The sequence below is a fragment of the Clavelina lepadiformis genome, chromosome 3 (assembly GCF_947623445.1).
Source record: "Clavelina lepadiformis chromosome 3, kaClaLepa1.1, whole genome shotgun sequence".
NCBI classification, from domain to species: domain Eukaryota; kingdom Metazoa; phylum Chordata; class Ascidiacea; order Aplousobranchia; family Clavelinidae; genus Clavelina; species Clavelina lepadiformis.
This window is the reverse complement of record NC_135242.1, coordinates 1,887,670-1,905,187: the sequence shown is the minus strand read 5'-3', so window position 1 is coordinate 1,905,187 and position 17,518 is coordinate 1,887,670. Positions and strand designations below refer to the sequence as shown.

Below are 17,518 nucleotides of genomic sequence, written 5' to 3'. Positions count from 1 at the left end.
TAATTCGACAAGATATGAAGATGGAATTTGCACAAATGCAAAAAAACATGGAAGATAGAGTTTCAAAGATTCTTGCAGAAACAAAGAAAGCTGAAACCATGAACAATGCAATTCCAAGTGAAGTAACATCGCAAACATCAGTTGTAAAATCTGACTTTGGTATTTACATTGATGGAGTATATTCTGAGAAGGCATCAATTCTTCCTATTGTTGAAGCTATCGAAGAAGAACCTTTTTTGTTGGAAGAATATGAAGTTTCACAGACTGAGACTGATGAACCAAGTATATCCATGTTAAATAAATTTCCTCCTCCATCAAATATTGGAGTAAATTCCAAAGTTAAAACTATTGAGCGCCAAAGCTGTGTTGAAAGAAACTCAGATGGAGAATGTAGTGATTCTGTGGAAATCTTTCTTGATGCACCCGCAGCAAGTGATGCAATCATTGCTTTTAAAGGTGATGCACATTTGGTTGTTGGAAATAACAAACTAAATCAATTTTCTTGCAAGTTTTGCGATAAATCATTCAACAACAAAACACACTTGAAATATCATATAAGAACTCATACTGGAGAGCGCCCTTATCAATGCCAAGTTTGTTACAAATCATTTTCCCAAAATAGCAGTTTACAAACTCATATGAGAATACACACTGGAGAGCGACCTTATCAATGCAAAGTTTGTGAAAAATCTTTTACCCAAAGTAGCAGTTTGCAAACTCATATAAGAATGCACAATGGAGAACGACCTTATCAATGCGAGGTTTGTCACAAGTCATTTGCCTGTCACAGCAATTTGCAAACTCATATGAGTATTCACAATGGAGAGCAACTTTATCTATGCGAGGTTTGTCACAAGTCATTTGCCCGTAAAAGCAATTTCTTAACTCATATGAGAGTCCACACTGGAGAGCGACCTTATCGATGTGAGGTGTGTCACAAGTCATTTACCATTAAGTGCAATTTGCAAAATCATATGAATATTCATACTGGAGAGCGACCTTATCAATGCCAGGAGTGTCAAAAGTCATTTACCCAGAAATCTTCTTTGCAACATCACATGGCTATCCACACTGAAAGGCACCATTATAATGAATAAGAACAATAACAACATTTATATAGCACCTTTTCCGGTAAGAGGAGTTGTTTGGCGCTTAACAATCACATATAAATTATAGTAATAATGTAGAAAAGCAGCAATGAATGAAGTATAAACAACAAGGACAATGCTGAACTATAAGTTATAAAAACATTATGAATGTTCTTTTTGTCAAAAGTCATTGAAGTTAAAAGGTTATTTGTCAAAGCATATGACGGTTCGCACTAAAGCATGGCCATACAAATGTGAATATTATGAAGAGTCTTTCAGCTTAAATTTGTCTCTTAAAAGACATGTGTGAGCCATTTTTCCTGATCCTATAACTCTGTGGTAGGTTTGTTGTCTTTTCTCTTCCTCAGTTTTGATATTGTTTATTTTATTGGGTTGGTTTTGTATAAAACTCTTTATCCTCGGACTGAGAAAAGTCTTTTGTTGACTTTCTAGTAATTTTCTAATAAATTTAAGCTAGCCTGAACAAGAACAAGAGCAGGTGTTGTTAATGCCTTGCCCAAGGCTATTTCAATGGTAGCACCACTGGGTGCGGAACACTGAACTTAGGACCGCATTATTGTGAATCCAGAGCTCACTGCTCAGCCACAGACTGTATAATTGTTTGGTAGGCTATTTGCATTCAGTATGTAATATTGCCTGATGATTATTCCTTCGGTCAGTTTTGTTTTTCTGGACCTTTGTAAGACACATGAAGTTTTTTGACTTTTGTGTCCCAATTTCATTGTGGAGGAAAACTACTTAATTAAAAAATTGCTAAAATTATGTTGGAGTGTTTTCATATATTTATTTGTTGGATATTTATAAGTATAGAGTTGGTGTCCTCATATCTCATATTTTGATGTTTTTTGATAAACGTTTAAGATAAACTATGAAGTTTATGATACCTGACCTGGTTCACAATTTTCTGGGCCTCGTAGGTGCAATGTTAATTTTACAATTAATGTTTATATGTGGAGAAAGTATTGGTCAAGTGTTTTATTTAATTAAGAAACAATTGCTGTCAAGAGTTAAGCAAAAACGTTTTTTTGTAATTGACTGAATTACATTTGAAAAAATGACTTTGAAATAGATTACTGTCAACATGTGTAGGGATTCAAATGGTTATTTCCTGTTATTTGTGTTCCTCTTTATACACATCATACATATTTCCAACTGTCACTGCAAGCATTTTTACTTTTTTCAATTCAATTTTTTGGTTTTGACATCTTTGACAAGTTAAACAAATTTCCTCCTCTTATATTCGTACTATTAAATTGCTATAATATATTATATATATATTATATTATTATTACATAACTATTGTATATGTATTCCTCCTCTCGCATTTGTACTTTTAATATTTCAATTCAATTTTTTGGTTTTGAAATATTATTATTCAAATTAATATGTTACTTTTTATTAAAACTTTTTACTTTTCACATTTTCAGCCATTATTTGTATAGTTTTATAACAGTTTTATTGTATCACAATCAAACCATGGAGTGTCATCCAGATAAAATGCATGTTGATTTTTTATTGAAATCAATCAGTGATCTTATTTCACAAGAATACAAAGCAATGCGACAAGATATGAAGATAGAATTTGCTAAAGTGCAAGAAAATATGGAAGATATAGTTTCAAAATTTCTGGCACAAAACAAAGAAAGCTGAAACCATAAACAGAGCAAATTGAAAACTCATATGAGAACTCACACAAGAGAGCGACCTTATCAATGCGATGTGTGCCACAAGTCCTTTTCCGCTTGCAGCAATTTGAAAACTCATATGAGAATCCACACTGAAGAGCGACCTTATCAATGCGATGTGTGCCACAAATCATTCTCCATTAGCAGCAATTTGAAAACTCATATGAGAACTCACACTGGAGAGCGACCTTATCAATGCAATATGTGCCACAAGTTATTTTCCGAAAGCAACAGTTTGAAAGTTCATAGAAGAACTCACACTGGAGAGAAACCTTATCAATGCCGAATTTGTCTCAAGTCATTTATCCAAAATGTAAATTTGCAGGATCATATGCGAGGTCACACTGGTGAACGACTTTGTCAATGCCAGGTGTGCCACAAGTCATTTTCCGTTAGCAGAAGTTTGAAAACTCATATGGGAACTCACAATGGAGAATGACCATATTAATACCAAGTGTGTCAAAATTCTATTTCCCAAAACAGCAATTTGCGGATTCAAGAAACTATTCACACTGGAAAGCGACCTTGACAATGTTTTTTTAGTTTTGTCACAAATCGTTTACGTTGAATCAATAATTATTAACACATATTAAAACTCAGATTGGGGCACTGTAAATATTTTGTAAAGGTGTTTGGACAAAAACTTACCCTTAAAAAACATTTACAAACCATTTATCCAGATGCTGCATCCATTTGTTTGTGCTTTATTTGTTCACTTTTACATGTTTTATTTGCAACTTTCTATTTTTACATGTTTTATCGGTATCTTTCTATATTTTGTGAAACATATAATTGCACTATATTGGTTGCCTTTGGCGAAAACATTTTAAAATTTTCAGTTTTCCAATTGTGATTAAGTTAAAAGATGTGTCTCAATTTAATTGTGAAGGAAAACTACTTCATTAAAAAATTGTGAACATTTGGTTCGAGTGTTTTCATATATTCGTTTGTTGGGTATTTATAAGTATAGAATTGGTGTCCCCATTTCATATATTGTGATATTTTTGTTGATGAACTATTAAGAAAAACTATAAAGTTCAAGATACAGGATCTGGTTCTCAATTTTCTGGTCATTATCCTTGTAAATGTTTTTATAAGCAAGTTTAGGTCAAACTGGTGTGTAATGTCATTTAAGATGATCTCGTGTGTTTTACATGTTGAAACTATGTAGAAGTCTTTATAAACATTCTTTCAAAACAACAGGGAATATTTTTGTTTTTGTATGTGACAGTCACTGCTATTCTTTACTTTGTAGTAAAATTTGAAAAAAATTATTTAGATTTATTATTTTTATTCCAACAGTTTTGGTTACATATTATCAGTTTTCCGCAATCAAGAAAATCTTCAAATATTTTAAGTTCTTTCAGTTCTTTTCAGCAAATAGGTTATAAAGTTGTATGATAACTAGGCAATGGATTGTCATCCAGTTGGTATGCAAGTTGATTTTTTATTGAAAGCAATCAGTGATATGATTTCACAAGAATTCAAATCAATGCGACAAGATATGAAGATAGAATTTGCTAAAGTGCAAGAAAATATGGAAGATATGGTTTCAAAGATTCTGGCTGAAACAAAGAAAGCTGAAACCATAAACAATCCAATACCGATTAATAAAACGTCACAAGCATTAGATGTAGAATCTGATATCGACATTTGTATTAAAGAAGTTTATTCTCAGAATACATCAGTTCTTCCTACTGTTGATGCTATCAAAGAAGAACCTTTGCTGTTGCAGCATTGGGAGGTTTCTGAAATGGATGACCCAAGTATGTCCATGTCAAATAAATTTTCTCATCAATCAGAGATTGGATTAAGTGCCATAGTTAAAACTGTTAAGCCCCAAACCTGTATTGAAGAAGATCATTCTGAAAAGGCATCAGTTTATCCTCAATTTGATGTTATTGAAGAGGAACCTTTGTTGTTGCAAAATTATGCAGATTTGCAAACTGAGATTGATGACCCAACTATATCCATATTAAATAAATTAACTTCTCACTCAGAGATTGGAGTAAAAGCCACAGTTAAAACGATTGATACCAGGAACTGTATTGAAAGAAGTTCAGATGAAGAATGCAGCGATTCTGTGGAAATGTTCTTTCATAATTCTGCAACAAATGATAGAAACAATGCTTGCAAAATCCAGCCTCAGGTGTTAGTTGGAAACAACAAAGAAAAACGTTTTTTCTGCAAGTTTTGTGATAAATTATTCCAACACAAAGCAAACTTGAATACTCACGTAAGAACTCACACTGGTGAGCGGCCTTATCAATGTCAGTTGTGTCACAAATCATTTACCCAAAATGTCAGTTTGCAAACTCATATGAATATCCATACCGGAGAGCGACCTTATCAATGCCAGGTGTGTCACAAGTCATTTACCCAAAACAACCATTTAAAAGCTCATATGAGAACCCACACTGGAGAGCGACCTTATCAATGCGATGTGTGCCACAAGTCATTTACCGATAGCGGCAATTTGAAAAGACATATGAGAATCCACACTGGTGAACGACCTTATCAATGCCAGATATGTCACAAGTCATTTACCAAAAGGAACCATTTAAAAACTCATGTAAGAACTCACACTGGAGACCAACCTTATCAATGCGATGTGTGTCACAAGTCATTTTCCGCCAACAGCCGTTTGAAAATTCATATGAGAACTCACACTGGAGAGCAACCTTATCAATGCGATGTGTGCCATAAGGCATTTTCCATTAGCAGCAATTTGAAAACTCATATGAGAACTCACACTGGAGAGCAACCTTATCAATGCCAGGTGTGCCACAAGTCATTTTCCGATAGCAGCGGTTTGAAAACTCACATTAGAACTCACACAGGTGAGCAACCTTATCAATGCGATGTGTGCCACAAGTCATTTTCTAATAACAGCACTTTGAAATCTCATATAAGAACTCACACTGGAGAGCGACCTTATCAATGCGATGTGTGCAACCAGTCATTCACCCAAAGCAGCAGTTTAAAAACTCATATGAGAACCCACACTGGAGAGCTACCTTATCAATGTGATGTTTGCCACAAATCATTTTCCTCTATCAGCATTTTGCAAAATCATATGAAAATCCACACTGGAGAGCGACCTTATCAATGCCAGGTGTGCCACAAGTCATTTTCCGTTAGCAGCCATTTGAAAGATCATATAAGGACTCACACTGGAGAGCGACCTTATCAATGCGATGTTTGCCACAAGTCATTTAACCAAAACAGCGTTTTAAAAACTCATATGAGAACTCACACTGGAGAGCGACCTTATCAATGCGATGTGTGCCACAAGTCATTTACCAGAAGAAGTAGTTTAAAAACTCATATGAGAACCCACACTGGAGAGCGACCTTATCAATGCAATATGTGACACAAGTCTTTTTCTGAAAGCAGCAGTTTGTAAGTTCATGTAAGAACTCACACTGGAGTGCGACCTTATCAATACAAGGTGTGCCACGGGATCACGTCAATTGACCGTGAACAAATTCACCGGCGACAATTGGTCGTGGTCAACTGACCGGCAACAAATTGGCCGGCGACACAAATCAACCGCTACGCATTTTATTTTTATTTTTTACGCAAATTAGCATTGTTGTTTATTCAAATTATATGATTTAAGTGATAATATGATTTAAGGTCAGTTGGTTCTGGGTAAATTTACGTCACGGTCAGTTGTCCCCGGTGAGTTTGTTCGCGGTCAATTTCCCACGGTTAATTGTCGTGGAACCGTGTGCCACATGTCATTTACCCAAAGCAGCATTTTAAAAACTCATATGACAATCCACAATGGAGAGCGACCTTATCAATGCCAGGTGTGTCACAAGTCATTTACCAAAGTCTGCAATTAAAAAGATAATATGAAAATTCACAATGGAGAATGACCTTATCAATGCCATATATTTCAATATTTATTTTTCCAAAAGAGCAATTTGCGGATTCATGAAACTATTCACACTGGAAAGCGACCTTGACAATATTTTGTTTTTTTGGTCAAAAGTCGTTGAAACGATGAAACGATAATTATTAACACGTGTTAAAACTCACATTGGGGCAAGGTAAATTTTTTGAAAAGGTGTTTGGACAAAAACATAGCCTCAAAAAACATTTACAAACCATTTATCCAGATTTTGCATCAATTTATTTGCAATTTAGTTTTCTGCTCTTACATGTTTTATCGGTAACTTTCTATATTTCATGAAACATAAAATTGCACTATATTGGTTGTTTTTGGCAAAAAACATTGTATAATTATCAAATGTTTAGTTTTCTAGTTGTAATTAATTTAAAAGATGTTCCCCAATTTCTATGTGGAAGAAAACTACTTAATTAAACAATTGTGAAAATTATGTTGGAGTGTTTTCATATATTCATTTCTTGGGTATTTATAAATATAGACTTGGTGTCTCCATTTAACATATGATGATATTTTTTGATAAACTTTTAAGATAAATTCTAAAGTTCATGATACCTGACCTGGTTCACAATTTTCTGGGGCTCGTAAATCCTATGTTAATTTTACAATTTATGTTTATTTGTGGAGAAAGCATTAGTCAAGTGTTTTATTTAATTAAGAAAACAATTGCTGTCATGAGTTAAGCAAAAACATTATTATGTAATTGACTGAATTAACTTTAAAATAATGACTTTGAAATAGATTTTTGTCATCATGTGTAGGGTTTCAAATGGTTATTTCCTGTTTATTTGTGTTCTTCTTTAAACGCATCATAATTTTTGTCAACTGTCATAGCAAGCATATTTATTACAATTTACTTTTAACATTTCAATTCAATATTTTTGGTTTTGACAATTTATTATTCAAATTAATATGTTCCTTTTTATTAAAACTTTTTACCTTTCACGTTTTCAGCCAATTGTTTGTATAGTTTTATAATATTTTTATTGTATTTGTATCACAATCAAACCATGGAGTGTCATCCAGATAATACACATATTGATTTCCTTTTAAAAGAAATCAGTGATTTGATATCACAAGAATTCAAATCAATAAATATTTGCAAACCATTCATTCGGATGCTGCATCCATTTGTTTGTGTTTTATTTGTCCACTTTTACGTGTACTTGCATATAGGCTATATGTTGATTAATGTCATAGTCTTTTTTTGCAAAATACTTCAAAATGTAGTTTTAGTTTTCTGGTGATGTAACGAGGTTAAATTAACAAGCATGCCATAGCTATGTAGTGCCAGCTAAATAACAGAGCAGTTAGAACTCAGAGGACTACTGTGAGCCTTGCTTGATACCCAGTAGTGTTGATATTGCGATATCCTTGTCTTAATCTTTGTATTAATCATGACAAGCATCTCTAGTTTAATGCTTGACTTGTTATACTCGAGTCTATGTTTTTCTTATCACACTTTTGCATTTTATCATATTTTAAGGTACTCCAGTCACATTGTTGTCATTACTGTTTTCTAAATCGTAACATTTAATTTCTAATTGTCACTTACTGTTTTTCTTTACAGGTTGTTTCTAAGTAAATATGGAATCTTTAATAGCTGGTGTGCAAGTTGATAATGATGTTATAATGAAGGCAATAGGAAACTTGATTTTGCGAGAATTGAAATCAATTAGAAAAGATATGAGGAAGGAATTTATAAAAATGGAAGAAAAAATTGAGGAATTCAATTTGAAGCAACTTAAAGCAGAAGCGAACAAAAGGATGCCATTAACTGAAGAAGAAAAAACTAACACCACAGATGAACCAAGTCAAGACCTTCCATGTTTATCTCATGGGAATCAACAGCATCCTGTGATGCCAGATCCCAGCATCTCGGCCAAACAGTGCTCCTCCAGATCTGGATCGTTTTCACCTCGTTTTGTTATCGTTAAAGAAGAGCCTTTATCAGTTCTGGAACAACAACCATCACAGAAATCTGATAGAAAAACAAAAAAGAACCTTTTCGAAAACACTACAACCAAAAGTGTCCCCAAAAATCATAAACTTGCCATTGATGCAGTCACAACTAGAAGTGTGACCAAAAAGCAGAAACTTTCCACTGAATCATGTCAAGTAGAATCTAAATGCAATCAAGAAAAGAAAGAATCTGCAAAAAAACACTTAAGAATTTCTTTTGGTAAAGCTGATCTTGTTGCTGAAATGCAATGCAAGTTGCTTGAGGAAAGCGAGACGCCACTAAAATACGATGAGACACTGAATGATGAAAAGTTTATTTGTGATGTTTGTGATAAATCATTTCTCAAGAGAAGATATCTATGTATACACAAGCAACTACACAGCACTATCAAGCCATACACATGCAAATATTGCGAAAAATCTTTTCCGCATAAATACAGACTCAATAGACATCTGCTTACGCACACTGGAGACAAACCTTGGCCGTGTGTGACTTGCGGACAACGCTTCCGAGAAGAATACAAATTAAAGCGCCATCTTCGTATACATACTAAAGAAATGCCAATCCAATGCCCAATATGTCCTAAAAGGCTGTCTTCTGGAACCTGCTTAAAAACCCATATGAGATGCCACAACGGAGAAAAACCATGGATTTGTGAAATCTGTGAAAAGCGATTTCGATCAAAGTTTTCTCTTGCCAGGCACCAAGTGACGCACACTGGTGAAAAAACGGAGTGGTTAGATGGAACATTTGTACACACATAACATCATTGACATGAATTGTGTACAATATGCAATAAACAATGCAAACATTCATTTTCAAATGTCAAAATTCTTTTGTAGTTGTACGACTGTTCAACTTCATCCCTAATGCTTGACAGTTTGATGATTATGATGATCAGTTTTATGTATTTTTAAGTTATGGTTAAGACTGTGCTTTACACATTTTCTTTTCTTTGCACAAGGTTCAGTTATAAATTTTTTAGAAGAGTTAATAGGCGTAAGTAAGCTCAAGGAATCCTTGTTCTGCAAACAGTAAGTCCATAGAATCTGCTGCAGTGACTGGTTTTGTTTGTTATTCCTTGACAATTTTAGAACAACATTCTGTAACGAAATTTACTTTTTTTATGGGCAGTATTTTTGTAGACAGAACAGTTTTGTTGTTGATTGAGAGTTCCTAGTGTTTACTGTTATGGATAATCTCATGGAAGTGTTAGTTTTAAAAGAACTGCGTTTAATTTCACTGATGGATTCTCTTTCACAAATTAAGGCAGCAAATTAATAACACAGGAAGCAAGCACATCCAATCTGGCAACCCTAGATAGTGGAGGTTTGCTTCGTTCTTTAGTGGGAGAGAAAAGTCATCCAAGCTCTGCAAAGGTTCAGCCGCCGACAAACAATCTTCAATTGCACGATGCGTCTTTATTTTAAACCTGCCAAGAAAAATTATTATTTTTAAACAAATCTCGGTGCGCACTTTTACCAGGAAATTTTTCAAATGAAGGTGACATAAACATGAAATTTATCGCACATTTATTTTAGTCAACATTTTGGTTATTTGCTGAATGACATAGTTTATCACTAACTTATTGGAAAAGAATTGCAGTGACTTGTTCTGCTCGAATGACCAGCCATCAAGGTATTTCGTCGATGTAGATGACCAAGAAATCGACCATGTCTTTGTACATCTGCGAAATCCTGCCAAGTTCGTCTATGCTTTGCATTTTCAAACTATGCAGAATTCTTTAGAAGCTTTTTTCAAAACAACAGATAATCTTTTGATTTTCGTTTTTGTATTTGACTGTCACTGCTGTTCTTTACTTTGTGGTAATTATGAAAAGATTAATTTAGATTTATGTCTTTATTCCAACGGTTTTGGTTACACATTATCAGTTTTCCGCTATCAAGAAAATCTTCAAATATTTTAAGTTCTTTTCAGCAAATAGGTTATAAAGTTATATGATAAATAGGCAATGGATTGTCATCCAGCTGGTATGCAAGTTGATTTTTTATTGAAAGCAATCAGTGATATGGTTTCACAAGAATTCAAATCAATGCGACAAGATATGAAGATAGAATTTGCTAAAGTGCAAGAAAATATGGAAGATATAGTTTCAAAGATTCTGGCAGAAACAAAGAAAGCTGAAATCATAAACAATCCAATACTGATTAATAAAACGTCACAAGCATTAGATGTAGCATCTGATATCGGCATTTGTATTAAAGAAGTTTATTCTCAGAATGCATCAGTTCTACCTCTTGTTGGTGCTATCAAAGAAGAACCTTTGCTGTTGCAGCATTGGGAGTTTTCTGAAATGAATAACCCAAGTATGTCCATGTCAAATAAATTTTCTCATCAATCAGAGATTGAATTAAGTGCCGTAGTTAAAACTGTTAAGCCCCAAACCAGTATTGAAGAAGATCATTCTGAAAAGGCATCAATTTATCCTGAATTTGATGTTATTCAAGACGAACCTTTGTTGTTGCAACAATATGCAGATTTGCCAACTGAGACTGATGACCCAACTATATCCATATCAAATAAATTACCTTCTCAATCAGATATTGGAGTAAAATCCATAGTTAAAACGATCGATACCAGAAACTGTATTGAAAGAAGTTCCGATGAAGAATGCGGCGATTCTGTGGAATTGTTCTTTGATAATTCTGCAACAAATGATAGAAAAAATGCTTGCAAATTCCAGACTCAGATGTTTGTTGGAAACAACAAAGAAAAACGTTTTTTCTGCAAGTTTTGTAATAAATTATTCCAACATAAAGCAAACTTGAATACTCACATAAGAACCCACACTGGAGAGCGACCTTATCAATGCGATGTGTGCCACAAGTCATTTTCTGCTAACAAGGATTTGAAAGCTCACATGAGAACTCACACTGGAGAGCGACCATATCAATGCGATGTGTGCCACAAGTCGTTTTCCACTGACAGTGATTTGAAAACTCACATGAGAACCCACACTGGAGAGCGACCTTATCAATGCGATGTGTGCCACAAGTCATTTTCCCAAAGCAGCCATTTGAAAACTCATATGAGAACCCACACTGGTGAACGACCTTATCAATGCGATGTGTGCCACAAGTCATTTTTCAATAGCAGCCATTTAAAAATACATATGAGAACTCACACTGGTGAACGACCTTATCAATGCGATGTGTGCCACAAGTCATTTTCCACTGACAGTGATTTGAAAACTCACATGAGAACCCACACTGGAGAGCGACCTTATCAATGCGATGTGTGCCACAAGTCATTTTCCCAAAGCAGCCATTTGAAAACTCATATGAGAACCCACACTGGTGAACGACCTTATCAATGCGATGTGTGCCACAAGTCATTTTTCATTAGCAGCCATTTAAAAATACATATGAGAACTCACACTGGAGAACGACCTTATCATTGCGATGTGTGCCACAAGTCATTTTCCACTGACAGTGATTTGAAAACTCACATGAGAACCCACACTGGAGAGCGACGTTTTCAATGTGATGTGTGCCACAAGTCATTCATCAAAAGCAGCCATTTGAAAATACATATGAGAACCCACACTGGTGAACGACCTTATCAATGCGATGTGTGCCACAAGTCATTTATCAATAGCAGCAGTTTGAAAAGTCATATGAGAACCCACACTGGTGAACGACCTTATCAATGCGATGTGTGCCACAAGTCATTTTCCCAAAGCAGCCATTTGAAAAATCATATGAGAATCCACACTTGAGAGCGACCTTGTCAATTTTCTTTTTGTCTGAGGTCATTTACGTTGAAAAGAAATTTGTCAGTCTCGGAAATCTTTGTCCGGAAATGATACAGGGTCTGATTCATGATTTTATGGTGCTAACCTTGTAAAATTTTTTATAAGCAAGGATAAAATTGTCTTCAGTGGTTGCTTGGCTTGCTTGCTTGGTTCGAGTGTTTTCATATATTCTTTTGTTGAGTATTTATAAGTTTAGAATTGGTGTCCCCATTTCATATATTATGATGTTTTCGTTGATGAACTATTAAGAAAAACTATAAAGTAAGTTCAAGATACAGGATCTGGTTCTCAATTTTCTGGTCATTGTCCTTGTAAATTTTTTTTAAGCAAGGATAATTGTCTTTAGTGGTTGCTTGGCTAGACTAGTTGTAACATTGCATCAGTTTATGCATTCACATGCATTGTATTTTTAACGTCTAGGAACAAGTAAAATTGTTGACTTCTTCAACTTATGCGGCCAACCAATAGAATGTGTTTTAAATGAATCCATTTGTAGTCATTTTACACATACCTACCTTACCTATTAAATTTAGAACAAATGCACAATGCAAACCCCAAAAAAAACTTTGTTCATAAGAGCACTCTACATTTGTTAATGTTTTATTAACTGCGTTTTTGATAGTTTTTGTGTTTTTCATGTAGTTTATAAATAATTTATCAATGTCAATCAGCCAATGTCATTCACACCATGAACTGGCACTGTCTTACCACTGCCATTGTGACTTGTTGCTGAATTGTTAAATCATCACATACTTTGATAATACAAACACGGGTTAAGGTACCAAATCACGTTGTTATTTTTTTTCTTAAAATCGCATTCATTTCTCGATTCTTTTTCTATAAATTTTAATCCAAAGTTTCATTCATTTGTTTGCTGATAAATATTTCGGCAAACACTAATTTCTCTATAAATTTTTTTCTATAAGTAAATAATTTTTTTCTAGAAATTGTTTTTAAAGTAAAGCTTTTTTCTGCTATCGCTATTTCCAAATGAACAGACATACTGTGCATGGAAATTTGTTGTGCTTGGCCCTGCACTGATGTGAATTCTGTGAAAAATTGTTTTGGCTTTAGTATAATTCAGGCTTTGTTCACTAATTGTTTTTCTTGTTTTAAAGACCCAAGGTTGATGCAAGTTTGATTGCATTTTTATCACATTTTTGTGTAATTACTACTTTTTGCTAATAACTTATAAGTCTCTTAATTTAATTATTACAGTACAAATAGCTGCAGTCTTCACATCACTTTTATTTTTTTATGATGAAAGTGTTCAATGTTTACCTTTTTATTTTATAATAGTCTAGTGGAGCTTTTATAATAGCCTAGAGTTTACGTTTGTCATGTTTTATATTATTATGTCCCTGTGTGTGTTATTGTTGTCTTATTGATTCAGTTTTGCTGATGGGTTTATTTCAGCTTGAATTGAAAATATTTATGTTGAGTTTATATAAACACAGAAAGAATGGAAACTGATCTGATCCAGAATCAGGTTGATGGTAATGGTGCAACAATGACAATCCGACACTTGTTCTTGCAAGAAATAAAATCAGTGAGGATGAATGTGGAGAAAGAATTTGTAAAATTGGAAGAAAGAATTGAAGAATTGATTTTAAAGAATTTTTTGGAAGAAACTGATAGAGCTAAAGTTGTGAGCAACACGTTATCATATGAGCAAGCATCAGGTTCACCATCTATACAATCTGATGTTTGTGATCAAGAAGCTTATTGAGAAAACTCATCAATTTTTGCTCATTTTGAAAAGATTAAAGAGGAATTTTTGTTAGATGACGAACAAGAAGGTTTGCAACGGTTATACTTTAAACAATCTGAAACATTTCCTAAACATGTAGCTGAGAATTTGTCTACAAACTTTGAAAACAACTCCTACACTTCTCTGAGTCGTAGTGGTGTATCAGACGTTTCAAGTAATGCTTCTGGAATTGACGATTATTCTGTGAATGATGGGTTTTTGTCAGATCAGGAATCGAAAAGTTTTGAAAACGCAACAAACAAAGAACCTTGTGCAAGTAGTACTTTAGAACATTTTTAAGGGCCCATTAATCAAAAAGGTTTAACTGGGAAATGTTGCCGTGAAACCGTGACTAAGGTTGGCTGCATGAACAAGGCATGTTTACAAAAACCCTTACATCTATCATCTAAAACTGCTAGAGGCCAGTATACTTGTGAAATCTGCGGTAAGGAATTTGGAAAAAGATTCAATCTTAACAGGCATAAGCGTTGTCTTCACCCAGTTGAAACTGACACTATAAAATGTCAACACACTTGTGAAATTTGTGGTATGCAGTTTGCGAAGAACTTTAATCTTAATAGACACAAGCTGCTACACACAGATGAAATGTCCAGACCTTTGGAAAATGTTTGATATTAATATTAACTTTGCTACACAAGTGAAAAACAATACTGTTGCCTATTTTGTTGTGACAGCTTTAGTCGTGATCATGATCATGATCAAAAACCCATACAAAAGTAATAGATTTTCTTATTCGTTCCTGCTGAGATTACAAGATTATTGATCATGTAAAGTCAATTAATATTTTATTGGCAATGTGTACATCTATACAGGCTATATGTTGATTAATGTCATATTCTACTTTTTGCAAATTACTTCAAAATGTACTTTTAGTTTTCTGTTGATGTTACGAGGTTAAATTGACATGCATGGGATAGCTATGCTATGTAGTGCCAGCTAAATAGCAGAGCAGTTGAAACTCAGAGGATTACTGCGAGCCTTGCTTGATACCTAGCTGTGTTGACATTGCGATATCTTTGTCTTAATCATGATGAGTATCTCTAGTTTAATTCTTGATTTGTTATACTCGAGTCTAGGTTTTTGTTATCACGTTTTTGTAGTTTATCATATTTTAAGGTACTCCATTCACATCGTTGTCATTACTGTTTTCTAAATCGTAACATTTAATTTCTAATTGTCACTTACTGTTTTTCTTTATAGGTTGTTTCCAAGTAAGTATGGAATCTTTAATAGCTGGTGTCCAAGTTGATAATGATGTTATAATGAAGGCAATAGGAAACTTGATTTTGCGAGAATTGAAATCGATTAGAAAAGATATGAAGAAGGAATTTATAAAAATGGAAGAAAAAATCGAGGAATTAAATTTGAAGCAACTTAAAGCAGAAGCAAACAAAAGGATGCCATTAACCGAAGAAGAAAAAACTAAAACCACAGATGAACCTAGTCAAGACCTTCTATGTTTATCTCATGGGAATCAACATCTTGTGATGCCAGATCCCCCACACACTGAGTCGGATCCCAGCATCTCGGCCAAACAGTGCTCCTCCAGATCTGGATCGTTTTCATCTCGTGTTGTTATCGTTGAAGATGAGCCTTTATCAGTTCTGGAACAACAACCATCAGAACCATCACAGAAATCACATAGAAAAGCAAAAAAGAACCTTTTCGAAAACGCTACAACCAAAAGTGTCCCCAAAAAGCATAAACTTGCCATTGATGCAGTAACAACTAGAAGTGTGACTAAAAAGCAGAAAGTTTCCACTGACTCATGTCAAACAAAGTCAAAAAGCGATCAAGACAAGAAAGAATCTGCAAAAAAACACTTAAGAATTTCTTTTGGTAAAGCTGATCTTGTTGCTGAAATGCAATGCAAGTTGCTTGAGGAAAGCGAGACGCCACTAAAATACGATGAGACACTGAATGATGAAAAGTTTATTTGTGATGTTTGTGATAAATCATTTGTGAAGAGAAGATATCTACAGTATGTATACACAAGCAACTACACAGTACTATTAAGCCGTACACATGCAAATATTGCGAAAAATCTTTTCCGCATAAATACAGACTCAACAGACATCTGCTTACTCACACTGGAGACAAACCTTGGCTGTGTGTGACTTGCGGACAACGCTTCCGAGAAGAATACAAATTAAAGCGACATCTTCGTATACATACTAAAGAAATGCCAATCCAATGCCCAATATGTCCTAGAAAGCTGTCTTCTGGAACCTGCTTAAAAACCCATATGAGATGCCACAACGGAGAAAAACCATGGATTTGCGAAATCTGTGAAAAGCGATTTCGGTCAAAGTTTTCTCTTGCCAGGCACCAAGTGACGCACACTGGTGAAAAAACGGAGTGGTTAGATGAAATGGAACATTTGTACACACATAACATCATTGACATGAATTGTGTATAATATTTAATAAATGTAATAAACAATGCAAACATTCATTTTCAAATGTTAAATTTGTAGTTGTACGACTGTTCAACTTCATCCCTAATGCTTGACAGTTTGATAATTATGATGATCAGTTTTATGTATTTTTATTTTATGGTTAAGACTGTGCTTTACTCATTTTCTTTTCTTTGCATATAGTTCAGTTATAAATGTTTTAGAAGATTTGATAGGCATAATTAAGCTCAAGGAATCCTTGTTCTGCAAACAGTAAGTCCATAGAATCTGCTGCAGTGACTGGTTTTGTTTGTTATTCTTGACAATTTTTGAACAACATTCTGTAACAAAACAAGAACGGTCCTAAACCGTTTCTCTGTAGCATCTGTGGAAAGGGCTTGACCTGCAAACATACGTTAACAGAACACATTCGTCTGCACACGGGAGAAAAACCGTTCAAGTGTGAACAGTGCGGGGAAAGCTTTCGTCAAAAACAAACTTTGAAAGATCATCTTAAACGCCATGAAAGCGTTCAGTGAGAGATTCTACGTCTAAGCTTATAGAGTTCGCTCTGTTCAACCAACCTACGTTGGTTACTCATGAGTCGACGTTACTAATCTTTGTCAGGTCCTTTGTTTGTTTTGTGACGTACACTCCGACCTAACATCTAACAGTAATCAGTGTCGTGTTTGCAGATTCTTTGAAAGAACCAGTGGATGCAGAACACAGTCTTGCATCAAGCTCGTCACCGTCTTGCTCTAAGTTCTGATAAGTAAGATAACCACGCAGTTCTGCAGCTCAACTCTGTCAACAGTGGTTTATCCCATACCGACCCTCAGGAATATGTCACACTTTCAACTGCAGTTTAATAAACTTTTGATAAATAATACAACCATGCTATTCA

General features: G+C 34.5%; 1 protein-coding gene and 1 pseudogene across 1 annotated transcript; both read left to right on the top strand.

The window, feature by feature from the left end:
* Positions 1-14: 14 nt before the first annotated feature.
* On the top strand, positions 15-8,280 carry LOC143448635 (uncharacterized; annotated as a pseudogene).
* A 1,668-nt stretch (positions 8,281-9,948) lies between these two features.
* LOC143449182 (uncharacterized) lies at positions 9,949-15,419 on the top strand. The gene has a single exon (XM_076949277.1). The coding sequence runs from the start codon at positions 10,646-10,648 to the stop codon at positions 12,410-12,412; it is 1,767 nt and encodes a 588-aa protein (XP_076805392.1). The 5' UTR covers positions 9,949-10,645; the 3' UTR covers positions 12,413-15,419.
* The last annotated feature ends 2,099 nt before the right edge of the window (positions 15,420-17,518 follow it).

What these genes read in the sequence shown, in the direction of transcription:
- LOC143449182 (XM_076949277.1), top strand. Translation starts at nt 10,646, where the DNA reads ATGGATTGTCATCCAGCTGGTATGCAAGTTGATTTTTTATTGAAAGCA.